This window comes from Enhydra lutris, unplaced genomic scaffold (assembly GCF_002288905.1).
Source record: "Enhydra lutris kenyoni isolate GAN:26980312 unplaced genomic scaffold, ASM228890v2 scaffoldscaffold60, whole genome shotgun sequence".
Taxonomy (NCBI): domain Eukaryota; kingdom Metazoa; phylum Chordata; class Mammalia; order Carnivora; family Mustelidae; genus Enhydra; species Enhydra lutris.
In genome coordinates, this window is record NW_019154144.1 from 1,888,015 (window position 1) to 1,908,777 (window position 20,763).

General features: G+C 52.0%; 1 protein-coding gene across 2 annotated transcripts in view; it reads left to right on the top strand.

Moving 5' to 3' along the window:
- The window catches only part of LOC111158574 (microtubule associated scaffold protein 2), a 586,722-nt gene extending 571,232 nt beyond the window's left edge, over positions 1-15,490 (top strand). For both annotated transcript variants that reach the window (XM_022520694.1, XM_022520695.1), the window contains 5 exons: positions 1,885-1,958; positions 5,521-5,619; positions 6,667-6,786; positions 9,746-9,843; positions 14,275-15,490. In XM_022520694.1, coding sequence (XP_022376402.1) covers positions 1,885-1,958; positions 5,521-5,619; positions 6,667-6,786; positions 9,746-9,843; positions 14,275-14,488 — 605 coding nt within the window. In that variant the 3' untranslated portion in view covers positions 14,489-15,490. The remainder of the gene's footprint in view (positions 1-1,884; positions 1,959-5,520; positions 5,620-6,666; positions 6,787-9,745; positions 9,844-14,274) is intronic.
- The last annotated feature ends 5,273 nt before the right edge of the window (positions 15,491-20,763 follow it).

A 20,763-nucleotide genomic window follows, 5' to 3' on the forward strand; every position in this document is an offset into this window, starting at 1 on the left:
TATGTCCTGAGAGCATGTCTCCCACTTAGAGTACCAATCCCCACTCTTGGCTGTACATTGGAACTACCTGGGAATTTTTTTTTTTTTAAATACTGATGTGTAAATCCCACTGCAGAGATTCTAATTTAATTGCTTTGGGGTGCAGGCTAGGCATCAGGATTTTTAAAATCTCCCAAGGTGATTCTAACATCCAGCCAAATTGGAGAAACATTGTCTTAGAGCACAGTATTAAACATGGGACAAAATGTCATGACTGTAAAATAATGAAATTTATTATAGATACTAGTGATGGTTTATACCATCTCCAGAGTAGGTACTAGCTTTTTTCTTTTTGGGATCATCTGAAAGTGTCCTAAAATCCATCACTGCACTGTAGGAAAATGGTCTCTGGAAAGGGAATATGAATGGAAATAGTGCAATGAACCACAGTGTTTGTTGCCTTTTGCTTCTGTATTTTCATAAAAATAGACCTGGTAGAGTTTTCTGCTGAATGAAATCTCACTTAGATACCACATCCAAGGCATTTAAATGTCAAGGGAACGTAGGCATATTTAATGATAGATAAGAAATTTATTAATATGATCAGGGAGATGCTTTCAATGACTATTAAAACTAATCACGTAGACAGAGCCAAGTGGACCAGAAGCCTACATGGTTTTATGTCAGTGAAATCAGCACAAACTTTTTTTTTTCCCCAAATGTAAATTTCAGCTATAAACAACTGGATTTCTTAGAGACTTTTGCCATCCTTACTTAAAAGATTCGGGTCAGTGGAAACCACAACGTCTTTCCTAATTGCAGCTCATGCCAGCCAGAATGATAATTGCCGGCCTCCAGTGCTCTCCTGTTCTAAGCATGTGATCCCGGCTGATTAATGGGACCTTTCCTCCATGCAGTTATGAGATGAAAACAAATTGCTTGTGTAGCTAGAATGAGATGTGCTTCACCCAGCTAATAAGACTCTTTCCATCTGGAGGAAAATAGAATCCATTCACTAATAACTCTTACATGACATCTCTTTCTGCCTAACTTGCAAATTACTACTGGAATGACACTTTTCACAGCATGGAATTGTTCCCAACTCTCCAAGAGGAACCAGTCCAATTAGTCCTTCCTCTGTCCGAGTGTCTTAATATCAATTCTTTTCTCAAGCAAATCTTTGAGATCTGTGGTTTCCAAAGTGTGGCCCAGAGGCCACCAAGGTGTCCTTGCAGATGCAGCCCTGGCCCCCTTCACACAGCTATTCCCCAGCAAGCCCAGGCTGGCAGCATGGCCGCTCACAGCAACACGCTCCCTGGAAGGCCGCCTTCTTTAGCCCCAGATTGCTGCATCATGGTGGAAAGGGGGGTGATTTAATATTGATGACTCAGCTGTTCTACCTGAGGAAAACTTGGAGAATGACAAGTATTGTGGAGATAGATATGGATAGATACGGAGTGGTGGCAGAGCAGGTTGAAAGAATGGGTGTGCATGTGCTCGTGCGCACGATTGTGGCTTTTTTTTATTATTATTTATTTTTTTAGAGGCAGTGGGAAAGGGGTGGAGGGAGAGAGAGAATTTTAAGCAGACTCCACGCTCAGCATAAAACCCAACGTGGGTCTCGATCTCATGATCTTGAGATGATGACCTGAGGGGGAATCAAGAGTTGGACGCTTAACCTACTGAGCCACCAAGGTGCCCCTACACGATTGTGTTCTGTCTGCTTCCCTCCCTCATTTCTTTCCTCTTTCCCTTCTTTTCCTTCTTTGTTCTAGTCTTTGCATTTGATTTCCAAGTATGGAGCTATCGGCCAGTGTCCCTTATTTACCTACATCCTAAGTCTGGCAGAGTCTTGTTTGATCCTTTTCAAAGGACCAACTTGACTGTCTGATCTCTTCTCTACAGAACTGATGTCTACCCATGAGCTTGAAAAGAAAGAATTGGAAGAAAATTTTGAAAAGCTGCGGCTGTCCTTACAGGTTAATATTCATTCTCTTAACTCTAATATCTAGATAAATGCCGACATTGACCCAGCATCTACTGTGTATTGGATTCCATACTAAGCGCTGGATTATAGAGGTAAATGGGACAGACTCCCTGCTCTTTGAGAAGTTACTGTCTGCTCAGACAGCTGTGACCTGAACAGTGACAGACAACACAAAAGGTAACACGGACGTACACCCCATGAATGATACCATTAGTGAGCACACAGGAGTTCCAAGACACTGCTCCCCACTTGCCATGCTCAGAGGGGCACCTGAGCTGTGTCCAAACGAAAGGGAGGACTTGAGGAGGAGAACATTCCAGGCAGGGGGAATAAAGGGGTCATTCATAGCATATGTTCTGGGAATTATAAAAGGGGCTTTAATCACCTGGAGGTGGGTGAGATGAAAAGAACCTTCTTTGCCTTCCACTGCCCACCTGCAGAAAACGTGGGTCTCAGAGGCCAGGGAGCTGCCTGGCTTCCTTCTGACCTCTACGGGGAGAATGACTGCTCTCAGCAGTCACATGCTTCTCCCTCCTTCCTTCTGGAGACCCAGGCCACGCCCACCCATAGGGCGGAGCCACCTGGGAAGCAAGGGCAAGGTCGGTGGCCTGGCTTCCATTCCCAACTAAGGCTGCCTCAATTATAACAAGATTATTTGTTAAATATTAGGAGCACTCACATCTGGAAATTATGGAAGGTGATGACTAAAACTGTAAGACAAAGGTAGGAATTTTGCTTCTTTGAGGGCGTACTTTCCCCTGGCAATGTTCATTGCACAGAGCCTGCTCTCCAAGAAAAGAACCCAGGACTGTGGAGCTAACCAGTGTCACAGCTACTGAATGTACTATGCAGACGTTTTAAAATGGGCAACCACCTGCTGTGAGCCCCCCCCCAATCCCCTACCTCTCCATCCATCCGTCCGCTGATGCTTCTGCACTATGCCCGAGCAGTCCTCACATGGCTCAGCTGCAGCACCTAACCCCAAACTGCCTTCGTGTGCCCCACATCCCATACCATCAGATGCACTCCCCGCCAGGACATAAACCAGGACCACACCATGATGTAACAAACCCCTCCAGTCCCAAAACCAAAAGAAGTGAGAGTTTTCTATCACATGTGAGTCTTCACTCTGCCACTAACATTGAATTGTCATGAACTGTACACAGTTTGGTTGTAACGTTCCATGGGCAGAATTCATCTGGGTTGTTTGGTACAGAGAGGATGGGATTGTTTAAGTCAAACTTTCTGGGCTCCTGGTGGGTAGGGAAACAGGTCTGGGGATAAGAGATGTGAGCTTTGAGTTTAAATGCCCAGTGTACCTCCTCTTAGTAGCTTTGACAGTCACATAAGCTCTGTAAACCTTGCTTTACTCATCTGTAAAATGGGGGCGTTAACAGTACATTCCTCAAGGTGTGAGCGGATTAAGGGAAATAACGGATGTAAAGTGCAGAGCATTAGGTTGGCTCACAGTAGATGTTAGTAAGGAGCTGCTGTCGCTGTCATAATAGTTTCAGCACTGTTACATTTACTGCTGTTACTGTCACGCCGCTGGTTAATTCCTGAGTGGCCCTTGCTATGCTGGGTCACCAGCTGGGCCTTTCTGCCTCTCCACTGGACTCAAAGGAGCCACCCCAAGCTGAAAAACAGTCTCTTCTGCCTGATTGCTGGGGGGCACCATTGTGTGCCTGTGGATCTATTTTGAGTCCTGGTGAATAAGGCAGAAAAAACACACTTTGACATTTTAGATCCATCCCAGGGGGCGTTGGCCAGATGCGTCTTTCATTGTTTTGACAGCGTGGACAAGTCTGGTGTGGGAGCCAGGTAGTGGTACAGCCGTGTGTAGTCCCGTTCTAGAAGGTGACCGCACCACCCAGGGACTGTGCTAGACCCCAGCCGGGGTTGCACTGGGCTGGGATCTACATTCCCCAGCTCCCGTGTGTGCAGACTGCCCATGATAACTCTGTCGCCCTAATGCACCAGCCTTTGTGTTTAATGACACTGTGGGGGCTTTTCTTTTTCTTAAAAATGAAATCGGAAGTAACTGGAAACAAAAAAAAACAAAACAAAACAAAAAAGGAAATAAAGAAAGAAGGAAAAGAAAAAAGAGGAAAAAGCACCTGCCAAAGATGGTTTGCAGAACAGGGTCCTCTGGTGAGATGGAGAAAGTAGGCAAGCCAGGGCTTCCTCCAGGACGGGGTTTTTATGTGGGATTACATAATTTACAACACCTCGCTCTTAAAATGAGGGGGATGAGGCCGTTTCTGTTGTCAGAAGAGTTCCTGGAGACCGTAAGTCCCTTCATTTTAATGTCACAGAAACGGTGTCGTGGGCTGGAGAACTTTGGGATACTCCGTGCAATCGAGGCACCATCTAGCATCGCGAGAAAACCCACTGCCTGGCATCCTTTGCTGGCCGGTGGTGATCAGGCGTTGCTGGGGTAGCCAGGGAGGCTGAGGGCAGTTGCACCTGCCCCAGCAGCCAGGGCAGGAAATGGTTCCTCCTCGGACTCACCGTCATGTTCTTAGCCTGCACACAGAGAGCTGCCCCATGGCTGGTGTGTGCCAGGGGCCAGCAGTGCTGGTGTGACTGGGCAGATGGTCTACACAGGAGAAAAGACTCTGCTCCCCTGGTGGCTCACACCAGGGACATGCAGTCCAGCCCAGAGTCCCGGAAAGGACGAGGGAGGCCAGAAGTGAGCAGAGAAGGACAGAGAGCTGGCCAGCGGAGGCAGTGCTCGTGAGAGAGCTGGAATGTCGGGTGGGCAGGGGTTGCAGTGAGAATGGAGCTGGGAGGCAAGAGAGGCCAATCAGGAGATATGTGAACATTGTGTTAAATATGCACTTTATCTTGATGTCCATGGGGTCTTCCATGGAGGGGGGCGACGGGTTCGGGTTTGCACTTTAGAAAGGTCCTCCTGCCTCCACCCTGAGGGCAGAAGAGTTATAACCCAGATACAGAAAAGGGCAGCAGTGGGGCTAAACTTGAGGTAGAGGGAGAGGGACCGGGAGAGTTCATGGACTCCATGGGCATTCAACAGGTGGAATTGGAAGGACTCGATCCTTGACCCCCAAATCAGTGTGTCTGGTGGTGGGAGGAGGGGTCTCAGGCAGAGAGGGAAGTCAAGGTTGGTTCAATGCTTTATAAATGAGGACAGTTCTTCTTTGAGATGGATAGATTGTTCGTCCTCAAGTCGGGGACTAGATGCGTCTCTCTGCTGGGAGTCTGCCTCTGTGAGGTCAGGGATTGCGTTTTCGATGCCTCCCTCCAGCAAGCTGCTGATTTGGAGAGGAAGGGCAGCACACTCATGTTGGGAGGCACCTTGAAGTCGAGCCACCTGCTCTGAGTTCTCCCACACCCCAGGGTCAGGACGCTTCATGCTCAGCCTCAATGCCACATGATGCCCTCTTGGTGATGCCCGTGGGACAGGCGATCCAAGCAGCCTCTGATCTCTTGACCCCGAAAAGAGTGCGCCGGGCCGGATAGCCCTCCCCTCACAGCTGCCCAGGCCACTGTGTCTGCGGTGGACTGAGCTGGGCTCTTGTCATTCCCTGCAGGACCAGGTAGACACGCTGACCTTCCAGAGCCAGTCTCTGCGGGACCGAGCCAGACGCTTTGAGGAGGCTCTGAGGAAGAACACGGAAGAACAGTTGGAGGTAGTCATGTTCCCCAGGCCTCATGGCTTCCAGGGGGGTCTCACCCCAGGAGTCCCCTCAGCGGTCTCCCCTGGAGACCAGACCTCTGTGTGGATCTGTGGCCGGAGTGACAGCCGGCCAGAAGAGGTCCCTGTCAGTACCTTGTCTGTGTCTCTTCTGACACAGAAGACAGCTGTGGGTTTCTCCAGTGACATGTTATCTTTGCCAGATGGCACACTGCTCCCCAGCTGCTGTCCCTGAGCTCCTGGGAGCTCTGCACCCCAGCCGGGACCCCCCTTCCGCTCCATTCTCCCCCAGCTTTGGTTACGCTGGCACAGGGGGCACCACTCACACCTGCCTTAGTTGGGGGAGTGGAGTGATTTCCGGAAAAGCTGGCAAAACTCCCTCCCACTGATGGACGGTTGCCAGATAAAATGTGTGACACCCAGTTAAACTTGAGTTATAAAGAGGTGAATTTTTTTAGTATAAGTATATCCCATGTAATATTTATACTTAAAAAAAAAAGGTGGTTTGTTGGGAACTCTTGACTCAATGTCCTATATTTTGTTGTTGTCGTTCTTGTCATTATACCCAGCAACCTCACTGTAGCATTTCTTTTTCTAAAGTGCCTTTTCTGCTTTTTCAACTACTTTGCTCCTTTCCCCTGCAAGGATGCCCCCACCCCCACTCTGCGTGGGCCCAGGGGAGACCTGCAAATCACAACTTGTCTGGTGAATCAAGCAGTCTGGGTCCATGTTAAAAGCTAGTGATGAATTTAGTCTTTTGACCCCAGGGGCTCCCATTGGGGGATGGGCTGGTAACATCCAGCCCTCCCCGAATCCAGACTTTTTGGTGGATGATGGCTTTACCTCTCTCATTCCCCAGGGAGCTGGATTTCTCCTAGCATCTCCAGTGGGAAACCAGTGAGCATCTTTATCAGGGAAGGCTGTGAGTGCCTAACGGGAAGCTTGCTACAGAAGGCTAGATTTTGCTGAATTCATGGCACTGGGGAATAGTGGGCTTTTGCTGGGCCCCCTGGTAAATAGCTCTTGTTCTCCACTGTTGTAGATCGCATTGGCTCCCTATCAGCACTTGGAAGAAGACATGAAGAGTCTGAAGCAGGTATTAGAGATGAAGAATCAGCAAATACACCAGCAGGAAAAGAAGATTATTGAGCTGGAAAAACTGGTGAGTCAGCCTGCCTCCTTGGGAGAGCCCCAGTAACCTGAATGGTATGCCATGTGGGCATCACAGATATCCTCACTCACGGTCTGCAGAGGCTGGGCCCTTCCCTGTCCATCCCTTACACCTGAGCAGAAAATGCCATGGCTGAGTCTCAAGACCTTTCTTAGGAAGCGAGGAATTCTGATAAGGAATCCGAGGTGGCCTTGTACTGCACAACTGGGCAGCCCCCCTAACTGCCGCTCCACCCCCGTCCATCCCTTCTCCCCTGGGGGACTGCTGCTTCCTCCCTCCTCCCTGAGAGGGACGGGTGGTAAGCCAGCGTACGTGCAGCATCACGGAGGTGTATGCCAGGCACTGCGCAAACCACTTTAAGTCTTTGTTCTTTAATCCCAGACAGCAATCCACTGGAGCAGGTACCATCCAGAGGCTCCTTTCATAGATTCAGATGCAGAAGGAGGTCTAGGCAGAGGGTGCATCTCACCCAGAGGGTGGGAGTCCAGGCCCAGGCCCCGGTGCCTGGTCTCATAACCCTCTGCCTCCCCTTCAAGCTGGCTTCCGCAGAACTAGCAAAGGCACCTCTTTGGGGAAATGCAGCCCCCCTGAGCTCACTCCCCTCCCCGGCAGGCACAAGGGTGGTGCAAAAGCTAAGAGCTGGAGACAAGTCATTCGAAGTTGGTAGCAGAGCAGCCAGCTTGCAAGGAGACACCATCTTGATGCAGAGGTTGGCCTGAGGGTCTCAGACCTTTTTTCCCCTTTTTTACTGTTATATTTAAATATAAGTTGATGCTATAAAAAGAAAAGACATGCATTATGAAAATTCGAAGATAAACAAAATCAAGAAAGTTAGAATGTATTTCCAAGTGCTGTTAGTACTTCCCAGAACTTTTCCTTGGTACTATGGACATGCCCCACACAGGGAGAACTTTGTATTCTGCTTTCTCCCAGCCAGCAGATCTTACTTGCCCTCTCAGTCACAGATCATCTCATCTACCTTGTAAAGTTCCCGGCTTGTGTCTGAAATACCCCTTGAAGCTGGATTTCTCAACCCTGGAGCCGGTCTAGATGCACCTGTTGAATTCGGTTGTCATGTCCCCTTTTACTCTAGCACCCCCACTCCTTGCAGACGTCTCATACCGCACGTGCTTATCAGGTAGGATGGGGGCAGACAGCACTATGGCTGTCAGTAACCAGCATCCTGGGCTGTGGTGATCCTGTGGTGCCTCCCAACAGCCCAGAGTTTTCCGGCAAGGTCCGAGCCCTGTCCTTCCCAGCCAGGCCCACAAAGGGACCGACGACCCTCCTCCTCCAGGCTGAGCCATCCACATTCAGTGGTCTAGTCCCCCACAAACTTTAGGGCTTATTTGGCTGGTTTTTGCCATGTTCCAGGCATTCTGCAACCATGCATGACTTCTCCTTCTAGAAACCTTTCTAGGCATAAAGAAAGAAGCAGTGTAATCACTTCCCATTTCCTGGGAGCAAAGATGAAGGCTGTAGGGAAGTTTGTGGGACAGAGCCCAGCCCTTTGGCTCTGACCCCTAGTCCTGGTCCTGGAAGGGTAACAGTTCTCCTCAAAGATTAAGACCCAACCGTGAATTTGTCATTTTCTCTTCAAGAAATAATTTATTTCTGGGCGGCTGGGTGGCTCAGTTGGCTAAGCAACTGCCTTCGGCTCAGGTCATGATCCTAGAGTCCCGGGATCAAGTCCCGCACCAGGCTCCCTGCTCAGTGGGGAGTCTGCTTCTTCCTCTGAACTCTCCCCTCTCATGCTCTCTCTCTCTCTCTCATTCTCTCTCTCTCTAATAAATAAATAAATAAAATCTTTAAAATAAATTAATTATTTATTATTTATTTATTTCCAAATTTATCTTAGAATGGGACTGTACTTCCACAAGGCCCTAAGGGACACACAGACAGAGAAAAAGGCCTAAATTGCAGGAGAATAATAGCCATGGAAAATGTTATTTTTGGATCATGTACCAAGCCCATCTCAGGTTTCAGGTTCCTGGCTGCCCATACCCTCAGAAGGAAAAAAATGTGTTCACGTTATTTATATTTCTATCCCTCCGTTAATTCAGAATGTCCTATCGAGCATACACGCCAGGGCCAGGGAGGCCGATGCTATGCAGTTAACTGTCAGGAAGAACCAGGGACCATCAGCCACACTAGGTCCTGATGGTGTCCACTTACGTCCGACAGCTTGTCTCTGACTGCAGGGTCACACACTGTAAGAAACATATTCTAGGGGCGCCTGGGTGGCTTAGTCAGTTAAGCGTCTGCTTTCGGCTCAGGTCATGATCCCAGGGTGCTGAGACTGAGGCCCAAATTGGGCACCCTGCTCAGTGGGGAGTCTGCTTTTCCCTTTCCCTCTGCCTGCCACTCCCCCTACTTGTGCTCTCTCGCTCACTCTTTTTTTCAAATAAATAAAATCTCTAAAAAAATGTATTCTACACAGGAACCTGATGGATACACACACACGTATATGAAAAAACATGTATAGCTAAAATATGAATAAGAAATACTTTTACTATATACAATGCACTCTGATATTTTGTTTTATTTTGCTTAAAAAAGAAATGCTACTCACGTCTCTCTAACTTGATTTTACAACCCACTAATACATTGCAAACTGCAGTTTGCAAAGCACTGTTCCTTTTTTTTTTTTTTGGAGATTTTATTTATTTATTTGAGAGAGAGAGCAAGCGTGCGAGCAGGGGGAGGAGCAGAGGGGGAGGGGCAAGCAGACTCTGGCTCAGCGGGGAGCCTGACATGGGGCTCCATCTCATGACCCCAAGATCATGACCTGAGCCAAAATCAAGAGCTGGACACCCAACCCACCGAGCCACCCAGGTGCCCCACAAAGCACTATTCTTGATAATCCTCCAAAGGTCAGAAGCCAAGGGCACTGGTCTTTTATCTTTGTCGTGGCCTCACTGAGAACCTCTTATCACTGCTTTCTTTGTAGGCAGAAAAGAACATTATCCTAGAAGAAAAGATCCAAGTTCTCCAGCAGCAGAATGAAGACCTCAAAGCAAGGATTGACCAGAACACCGTTGTCACAAGGTAGGTGGGCCTGGGTGTCTGAGCTTAACGAAGCGCGTATCACCTACAACGTGGCTTTGCTCTTGAGCTCCTGGGAGGGCTCTGTGTTTATTCCGGCATCCTCTGCGTCTCATTCCTCTGAGCTGGGAGGCTTCCCCCCACACAGGCTCTTGGCATGTTGCATAGGAAGATGAGAAGAAAACAAGCCGCGGGGACCACCTTGGGAGAAATGAGCAAAATTGGCAGAAGCGTGCGGCAGGGGCCTCCAGTACAGCTGAAAGGCGGAGGGGTTATTTCTGGGGAGTTTGGAGAGAGCTGCCCAATGGGTGTTCCCGTACGAAAGAGAAAAACCACATGAGCCGAAACCACACTCCGTTTGGTCCCTGGTGCAGAGCAGGGTGGAGCCCTCAGTTGCCAAGTGGTGGTCCTGGGGCAGCCTGGCCAAGGCAGTGAGGACGGCAGGGAGTGACCAAGCCAGTGAAGCCTGCAGCTGAACGCAGCTGCTCTGAGTAGCCCCGTTCCCATCTCCATCCCTGCTCTGCGGGGCTGCAACCTTCCAGGAAGGATGCGGGCGTCCTCCCCTCTGCTGTCAGAGTGAAGTCAAGCAGAATCTGGGCTTGATCAGCCAGCTGCCGCTTCCAGACAGGCTTCAAAGCTTCTGTGGTTCCGGTTCCAGACCACCGCAGTCAACAAGTATTGCAGTGAAGCCATCCAATGACTTTCCCCCCAAATGAATGGTTTCTCGGTACAGCGAACGGTCACATTTACACTATCCTAGAGTCTACTAAGTGTGAAATACCGTTATGTCTAAAGAAGCGATGGACGCACCTTCATTTAAAAATACTTCATTGCTAAAAAAAGGCAAGCCGTCATCTACACTTCCAGCGAGTTGTCACCTTTTTGCAGGTGGAGGGTCTCGGCTCACTGAGGATGGCTGCTGACTGATCCGAGTGGGGGCTGCTCAAGGCTGGGGGGGTGGTCTGTGCCAATTTCTTAAAACAGTGAAGTTTGCTACATCGCCTGACTCTTCCTTTCACAAACCACTCCTCTGTAGCGTGGGATGCTGTTTGGTAGCATTTAACTCACAGCAGAACTGCTTTCCAAGCTGGGGTCAGTCTCTGAAACCCTGCGGCTGCTTCTCACTAAGTTGATGTAAGATTCTAAATCCTTTGTGGGCACTGCAACAGTCTTCACAGCATCTCCATCGGGAGCAGATTCCAGCTCAAGAATCCACTTTCCTGGCTCATCCATGAGGAGCAGCTCCTCGTCCGTCCAAGTCTGATCACGAGACGACAGCGATGCGGTCCCATCTTCCCGCCCCACTTCTAGCTCCAGTTCTCTTGCTGTTTCCACCACCTCTGCGGTGACTGCCTCCGTGGATGCCCTGAACCCCTCCAAGTCCTCCAGGACGGTGGGAACCAACCTCTCCCAAGCTCTGGTGAATGTGGATACTTTGACCTCTTCCCATCAATCATGAATGTTCTTAATGGCATCTCAAATGGTGAATCCTTTCCAGAAGGTTTCAGTTGTCCAGTCCATCAGAGGAATCGCTGTGTATGGCTATAGGCTCACAGAATGTGTTTCTTAGAGAATAAGACTTGAAAGTCAAAGGTACTCCGTGATCCAGGGGCTGCAGGATGGCTGTTGTGTCAGCGGGCATGACAACGACGTTCATCTCATACGTCCCAGTCAGAGCTCCTGGATGACCTGCTGCGTTGTCAGGGAGCAGTCGCATTCTGATAGGAATCGTTTTTCTCAGCAGTAGCTCCCAACAGGGAGCTCCACATGTTGTAAACAGATGTGCTGTCATCCAGGCTTCGTTGTTCCATTTCTACAGCACAGGCAGAGTAGGTTGAGCGTAATTCTGAAGGGCCCTAGGATTTTCGGAATGGTCAGTGAGCCCCGGCTTCAGCTAAAGTCACCAGCTGCGTTAGCTCCTAACGTGAGAGTCAGCCTGTCCTCTGAAGCTGTGGAGCCAGCACTGACTTCTCCTCTCTAACTCTGAAAGTCCTTGACGGCATCTTCTTCCAGTAGAAGGCTATCTTGTCTACACTGGAAACCTGCTGTGGTGTGTAGCCGCTTTCATTGCTATCATAGCTGGACCTTCTGGAGAACTTGGTGCAGCTTCTCCCCCAGCCCTTGCTGCTTCACGTTGTATTTTCTGTTACGGAGCTGGTTCTTTCCTTCAACCTCATGGACCAGCCTCTGCAGCTTCAGACTTTCCTCTACAGCTTCCTCACCTCTCTCAGCCCTCCCAGAATCACAGAGACCTAGGGCCTTGCTCCGGGTCAGGCTTTGGCTTAAGGGAATGTTGGGGCTGGTTTGCTCTTCTCTCCAGGCCACTCGAACTTTCTCCATATCATCAGAAAGGCTGTTTCACTTTCTTATCATTTGTGTGTTCACTGAAGCAGCACTGTTTTTTTTTTAAGATTTTATTTATTTATTTGACAGAGAGAGATCACAAGTAGACAGAGAGGCAGGCAGAGAGAGGGAGGGAAGCAGGCTCCCTGCCGAGCAGAGAGCCCGATGCGGGACTCGATCCCAGGACCCTGAGATCATGACCTGAGCCAAAGGCAGCAGCCCAACCCACTGAGCCACCCAGGCACCCCTGAAGCAGCACTTTAAATGCCCTTCAAGAACCTTTCCTTTGCACTCCCGACTGGGCTGCCTGTTTGGCACAAGAGACCCCAGCTCTCAGCCTATCAACGCTCTCAACGTGCCTTCCTTACAAAACCCTGGTTTAAAGGGAGAGATGTGCCACTCTTCCTTTTACTTGAACCCTTAGAGTCCACGGTCAGGTTACTTACTGGCTTAACTTCAATATTGTTGTGTCTCGGGAAATAGGGCGACACTCAAGGAGAGGGGAGAGCCAGGGGGAAAGCCTGGTCGACTGAGCGGTCAGAACACACACATTCATTGGTTAAGTTTGTGATCTTGTACAGGTGCAGTTCGTGGCACCCCAAAACAATTACAGTAGGAACCTCAAAGATCACTGACCACAGATCAGCCTAACACATATAACAAGAATGAAAAAGTTTGAAATATTGCAAAAATTACCAAAATGTGACTCGGAGGCGTGAAGTGAGCCCCCGCGCGCGCTGTTGGAAGCTTGGCGCTCACAGCCACGCTCTCCTGAGGGCCACCACAAACCTTCAACTTAGAAAAAAAACACAGTGTCTGCCAAGTTTCAGTAAAGTGAAGCCTGGTACCATGAGGTGTGCCTGCATTTTGTCCAGGAGGACAGAGCCCTCTCTGCGAGCCCCGCGCCCAAGCCCTGGCCCACTCCTCAGCTGTACTCCTTATTGGATCCACGTGGGTCACTGGGGGAAGCACACACTTGTGCACACACTCACACACATCCTTGTGTTTCCTGTCACACACATGCACACTCGTGTGCACGCTCTCAGACTTGCATGGTCATGCTCCCTCGAATGCACGCATGCTCTTGTGTGCACCCCCCTCCCAGGTCCCTTACACACATTCACACACATTGCCCTACAGCTGAACTCGGGATGTTGGCGGCCCATTCCCATCCTAGAGGGTCACAGGGGAGACCATGTAAGGGGAGCAGGTCTTTCCCCCCACTTTGGCAGGAGGGCTGGAGCCTCTGCTCTACCTGAGCCACTGTGCCTCCCCAGGAAATCACAAAGGGTGCCAGTCCAGGCTTGATCCAAGTGAGCTGGCTGCCCGGGCTAAGTCCACGCAGCTGCAAAATACATATGGGCTTCTCCCTCTCGGTTCCCCACAGATGCTGTCATTTATAAAAAATATGACAAAGCGAGCAACTCACACTTGACTCACACGGATGCCTTGATTCGTTTTTCATTTAGCACATCCCTTTCTCAACAAACATCAACTGAGCATCTATTCAGTGCCAGACACCCGGCTGGACGCAGGGGATTCAAAGAAGGCAGCTCTGGTCCCTCTCCCTGGGGGCTTCCGGTCCAGTAGGCAGGCAGGTGCACAGATCAGCCTTTGCAGCCAGGGAAGGCAGTGCTATCATGGAGACCCCAACCAGGGGCAGGGAGGCCAGGAGGGGCCCTGAGGCCGACGGCACCGTCCCCGTGCTGTCCTCAGTGTCCTCAGTGTTGACTGCCACTCTCTCCCAGCCTCCTGGTGGCACACCCACACCAGCTCCCCACCTCCCTACTTTCCTCTTCTGCCTTCAGCATTTGCTCTGTCCAGTGGACAGCTAGCGCCTCCCCTGATGGGGCAGAGGGACAGGGAGTCTATTGGGAGCAGATGTGTTCCTGGGATAAGTGGAAACCACGCTTCGGCCCATGGCTCTTGGTCACCGCAGTCCCACTTGTCCCTGTCCTCCTGCAGGTACCTACCGCCTCCTCCCTTGCCCTGAGCCCACCGGCCTGGTGAATCTCACGATCAGTGCCCGCCGCCCCCCCGGCCCCCCGCAGCAGGATTGCTACCTGACTGTTTCTTGTTCTCTTCACGCAGACAACTGTCGGAGGAAAATGCTAATCTCCAGGAATACGTCGAGAAAGAAACCCAGGAGAAGAAGAGATTGAGCCGAACCAACGAAGAGCTGCTTTGGAAGCTCCAAACGGGGGACCCAACGAGCCCGGTGAAACTCTCCCCCACGTCCCCCGTTTACCGTGGCTCCTCCTCGGGGCCCTCCTCTCCCGCCAGAGTCAGCACGACGCCCAGATGACGCCGCACCAAGCAGCCTGCGGGAGCCGTGGCTCCCGCGAACCCCGAGCTTCCACCCGGAGGGAGTCATGACCCGGGGCCCGCCCCTGGCGGGCCCTGCGCGCATGCTCAGTAGCTGCACAGCTGCGTCCTAAGCAAAGTCCTCTTCTGATCCTCATATAAGACTGCCCTGGTGTTGGCACTTAGGAAAGCGTAAACAGTAGTGTCTGGTGTGCAAACGTTTGACCGTAGTTAGAGCCAAAAGAAAGAAACTCCCAGCTGTTCTCGAGCAATGAACTCTCACTGCAGAATTTCAGGTTAGTTACAAATAGCTCAGTTTTGAATATACATTGAATTATCATGTGTACTGCACCGATCTGTGTGTATATTGAGATACACGTATATACACATGCAGCGGTTCTGAATTGCATTTTTTTATAACATGATGTGCTGACATATTTTGGTGAAGGTCAGCAGTTTTCTAACTTGTGCCTAAGAATTATTGGGATATGAAAATGCATTTCTATCTAGCTTCCCAGGAATATTTCTACCCAAAATAGAAAAAGGAAAAAAAAAAAGATACAAAGAAGAAGCGCCTTTCCGCCTACCACGAAGTGGTACTCTAACACAAACACCAGCGATTTGTGAACGGTAACTGCCTTTGGAACAGTCTGCTTCTTAGTCAACATGATGTGAGGTCACTACTATTCCATTTGCGAGTTTTAATTATTAATACTCCTGTCGTGAGTGCCTAAAGGACAGCAGCAGGAAGCCCTGAAGGGTTTAGCAGTTTTGCCGATGATACGACAGCGAATCACCCAGTCTTGTAAACACAGGTTTTGCTTTTTTCCTAAGTGGCATCTTGGAATCCATCATGAAGCTACTACACCCTCCGGAAAATATGGAGGAGCATGACCTTCTGGAGTGAGGGTGAGGATGACCTTGGAGTTGGCCAAGACCGTCCGTGCTCCATCCTCCAGAAGGGAAATTGCTGATAGGATCTGTATTCGGACGGAGCACAGAGTAGGAAAGCGTCCTCCGGGATACCTCCCTGGGGTGCTCCAATGTGATTCTCTAAATGATCAACCCACCATAAGATGACCCGCAGGCCCCCATTTCATAGGCAACCAGCCCCCCATCAGTTTGGTTCCATAACCCAACCCCATCACTGTACTGAGATGGCTCAGGGGTTCTAGCAGGGGCTTCCAGAACACCGACCCTTCCATCCCGGGATCCGTTCCAAGCTGTGCTCGACCATCACACGACCTCCCGCAAAAGCCAGGCGTATTTTCTGCCTGATGACCAAGCAGTACCACAGCCGACAGAGGTCCCTTGTTAGGCCCAGGAGGTTCTTCCCAACAGAGGACCCTGACGGAAAGGCCAGCCGACGGTCCCTGGCTCCTGGACTGGCATTTGTCTTGGAAAAGGTAGACGTAGAATGTGAACGAACGCTCTCCCCGTAGTGCTGTGGTATGGTAGGAGCATGACACACAGAGAAAGACGTAGTTTTAACAGTTGATATGGTGACGATAACAATGCCTTTGTTTCCTGTTTGCGACAAAGACCCTGCACTTTCTCCCGACGGCCCCTCAGAATGGTCCCGAGCACAGGGCTGCCTCTGAGCCTGCCTGAGGCAAGCAGACTCATGCAGGGATGCCCCGTGTGCCAGGGCCCCAGAGCCAGGAGGCAATGGCCCCACAGGAGGGGCCACCTCGCCTGGGGCCCCACCTGCTCGGCTCGCACGCAGCCCGCCGGAAGACAGGCCCGGTCTGTGTTCCTCGTGTGAGTCAAGGTTGGGCTTGCTGGCCTCAGGGACATCTCATTTCTAGCAAACCTCCAAGGGTCTTTGCCCATCCTCGGGACATACACAGTAGATCCCCACTGAAGAAACATGTCTCGTTTCCTTTAGCAGCTCTGCATGGTGTTGTGATGTTGAGTTGGGCATTCCATTAGAGTAGATCATGCCACGTTGACTAAATACACAATTATTGATTCTATGAGCAGGCACCGCCTTCGAAAACGTCGCTTGGCGGTCGCTCGGCTCCGCCCGGGAGGAACCACTTGGACACCTGCTAAACGCAGTTACACAGCAATACTGAAGTCAGTGTTATGTTAGAATGTGCTACCGTGTGTTAGCCTATTGCAGTCAAAGTCATAGTGATGTTAGAACTAAGTAACCCCTCACTGGGTGAACTGAATTGTTGCCCCCACCAGCCCTGCCCTTCGGTACTTGAGCTAATTCCCACATTGCCCTGGCTTCGTTCCTTCGTCGTGGGCACCCATCACGTGTTGCTCCTATCCTCAAACATGGGGGGACGGCAGACGCTGTGTCCCGTCCTCACAACCCCTGCCCCCTACCCCGCCCCACACACCATTAGGACCTGGACCTCTCTCAACATGGAAATCTCCCGGCCGTCCTCCTCCTGGGCTGGAGTGGTTTCCACAGACCGATGCTGTAGCCTCCCCACTGCCTAGGACCCACCAAACCTCACCAGCCTCTTCGTAGTGTTTGGGAGACATGTCTGAGCCCTGCGCCCGCCCTCCACACACTGGATGAGGTTCCGGGGTGAGGGTGGGGGGGATGTCCGCGGAGGGGAGGGGGCTGACGGGCTGGCCCACCTGGTGATTATTGGAATGGGGTCACAGCTTATTTATCTGGCCCCTACAGTTTCTGTGTTGCATATTTGTGTTTGAAGCATATTAAAATGAACTTGAGGGACCTTCTGTGATACGCACTTGATGTACCTGTCAGCCTGGCCCTCTTGGGCGCCAGGAGATTGAGGCTGGGGATCCCAGGCAGGGAGATGTTTGGCAGGCTGCGTTCCCTTTCTGCGTGTGTCAGGGTCAGCTGATGGTCGCCAAGAACCCCTCTCCCCAGACCCAGCAGGTCCAGGGGCCCTGCAGCTGTCTTCTAGCAAAGACCCCCAGCAGCCCTGCCCTGTAATCGGGAAGAGCTCAGAGGCTCTGCTCGGCAAGGTCATCTTCATGGGCTGGGGCATGTTCCCGCAGGAACAGGGCTGGAAAAGGACACAAAAAACTGAGTACGGTCCCCTCATCACTAATTTCAAAATCAGACCTAAACAGATCTATGGTTCTGCCCCAAAGAGAGTATGATGTGTCCTAAAGCCTGTCAGTTTTATCTGGATCATCACAGATCTGTCTCTCCAGTGACAATGGCCACTGTCATGCAGTTCCTTATCATGAGCTCTTTCCCCAAGCCGAGGGGCAGGGGCCTGGGGTGGGGGGAACACAGGACCCTGGGGAGCTCTTGAGTAGTTCCCCCAAATGCGGGCGGGACACCTCTTTCTACCCGAAAGCACTTGCCCTTCCCCCTCCCCCACCTCAGGTTGGCCAGCTGACCCTGCAGTGTCCACGTGGGCCTGCCCCTTCCTGGTGTTCCAAGGGAGACCCCCGGGTTTTGCAGGCATGTGGGAAACACAGCTACTCTACAGAGACCCCAGCAAGCCCGCCCTCCGGAACAGCTGCTGAACAAGGGACCTCTTACAGGCGATAAATCACGTCAAGTCACTTCAGGACATGACAGGATCACCACGGTTCCCCTCTGAACCACCCATGCCTTCAGATGGTTGATGCTGACTACTTGTTGATTAACGATCTTAATCGTCATCAACCTATCAAACCTTGTCCACCTGTCCCAAACTGTTTTTTTTTTTCTTTCGGGGTGTCTTGTGCCTTCCACTTTTATAGTCATTACTTTCCACTGCCCTTCCCCCTACACACGAGGGTAACAAGGTGCCCGGCAGCACCTCCACTTCACCAAAGTGAAGTGACTCGCCCGCTGGCACATGTAGGAAAAGAGGTCAGCGCTGGCTTCCTCCTGCCTGTAGAGAACCCGGGCCCCTCCCGCAGGTAACCTGCAGCAGGCAGAGGAGATCTTTGAAGACAGCTCACTCAGCGCCCTCCTCTGTGCCCAGGACCCTGGTATAGCCTGCCACCACCGCAGGGGCGATATGGACCGGTGCATCAGGAGGGGAGTGGTGGAGGAGTTAAGTGTGGGTCGATACCTCAAAGCCGGACACTTGCTGTCTGCTATTGGAGTTGAGAGCTGTTCTCATGGCTGGTGCCCCGTGATGTAGCATCCGTGTCCTGCTGTCAAGTGGCAACTCGGGGACCACAACCTGTCATCGCGTCCATGGTCCTCAAGGGTCAGAGTCCTGCCCATTGGAGAGTTTGGGCCCCCAGACTTAAAAAAACAAAACCACCACCAAAGGCTGGGAGCCTGTCCTGGGTGTTCATTCACTGAAGTTGGTGAAATCTCTTTTAACTTCCTGAAACAAAAACAGGGCCACCCAGGGTGACCTGAGCACCGCACCAAGCTCGGTTCTTCCCCTTAGCGGGGAGGGAAGATGCACTCAGGAGGGACGGGCTCCTTTGCCTCACTCACCACATCTCCCAGTTTCACCGGTGCCAGCACCGAACTGGATCAGATGGTGTGCAGCTCTGAGTTGGGACCAGCCTGCTGCATGTGACCAAGGGCTCCGCCTGGGGCTCTGTGCCTCCTGCCCAGGGAAGCAGGCCTGCGGCACCCACTCCCAGACCCCCGCACAGCTGCTGCTGTCTGCACAGTGGGTTCTTGTTTTAACCGCACCCAAATTAACGTAGTGGAGCCGTGCTGCCATCTGCCCTCCCCTGCCACACTGTAAAGCGCAGGCACTCAGTAACTTCATCATTTCAAGGAGCAAAACCTCCAAGCATCCATGGGAAAGGCCAACCTGCAGGTCTCTCTTCCCCAACTCAGTCCCGAGCCACCGGGATCCGGAGCCGAGGGGTTGGCCAGAGAGCTGCCTTCATTAGCAACGACGGCGCCGGTTTTTATTCACGAAGCCTTTACTCACATTGCATTTTATTCAACAGCAGCATTTACGGCTCAGTGGGCAGCCAGAGTTTGGTAAAATGACACTGTTCCCTTTTGAAGAAGGGCGGACAGGGTTACCCACAGTTGGCGTCCCAACCCTCCCTGCCGGTTCTGTCTGGTGGGTTGTGCAGGGCTGGGCAGGAATACGCCTAGTGAGGAGATCGGGAGGATTCCTCGGTGCTGCCGATGCCCAGCTGTTTGGGGGCAGCTTTTGACTTCCCAGAAGTGTTTCATAACCACACTTCCAGGGAAAGCTTGCTCCAGGTGGTTCCCCATCAGGCCTCCTGCCTGGAATCCCCCGTGGGGGCTCAGGGCTCCCTAAGAGATGGCTGAGATGGGGCCGGGAGGCGGGGCTGTTCCTCGGGCTGCCCGCCCCGTGCTGGCCACTAAGTGGCGCTGCGGCGCCGCGGGAACCGGGCTCCGGTCCAGTTCTGGGAGGTGGGCTCTAGGCTCAAGGCTCAGGGAGCTAGACGCTACTTGCCCGCGTGGCCACTCCCCGGGGCCGGGGACCCCGCGCTCGGCTCACCGGCGCCTGCAAGCTGTCAGCAGGACCTCTCGCGGAGCGATCGCTCGCGGGGGTCCGCCTCCTGCCAGCCCGCGGCCCCAGCCACAGGGCACACTCTGGCTGCTGCGGAGCAGGGAGGCGGCACTCAGTCCGAGCTTTGTGGCCTGGTGCCAAGCGGAGGACGGCGCAGGTGGGGGGCGGGGAGTGGCTTGCACTGATTCTCAAGTAAACCTGGTGTGAACCGGCCGCAGCTCCCACTGCCCTGCTCTCCTAGGGCTCCGGTGTCTGCTGAGAACACGCCCAGGTTGGGCCTTGCCTTCCGCTGGCAACCAACTTCCCCGTGTGGTCATTGAATCGCTGCTTGGTAGCGTCTGAGAGTTAAGACCCCTGGACAGAGTCGGCCTCCTGTCCAAGAAAAGGCTTCCTTCCCGGGGGATGGAGGGGATGCGGGAGAGAGGCAATCCCAGGGACAGCTGCAACCCTCCCCCGACCCCATCCTCCAGGACAGACTGTGTGCGCAGAGGGCAGGGCAGGGCTGAGGTGTACGTGGTGCGAGGCGGCTGGCACATGGGCACCCAAGGGCTTTGGCGAATGAGTGGCTTTATGCCCCTGGGGGGCAGCAATCTGGGTGCAAAAACAGACCTGCTCAAACCCAAGCCAAGTCTGGAAGGAGTGGGAGGTGGGGAGATGGCATGAGAGGATCCTAAACTGAGGGCTGGGGGATTCCCTGGTTGAGGGACTGGACCTTGGAATGAGCATTAGCACCAAATGCCCCAAGGCCAACGAAACATTACAACATCAGGCTGTGGAGAAACAGAGGATGCTAAAGAAGCGAAGGGCAGGATCTGGAACTCTCTGGGAGGCACTGCCAAGCTTGGGGACCCTACCGGGGGGAGTCTTGAGATCACACTGTGCA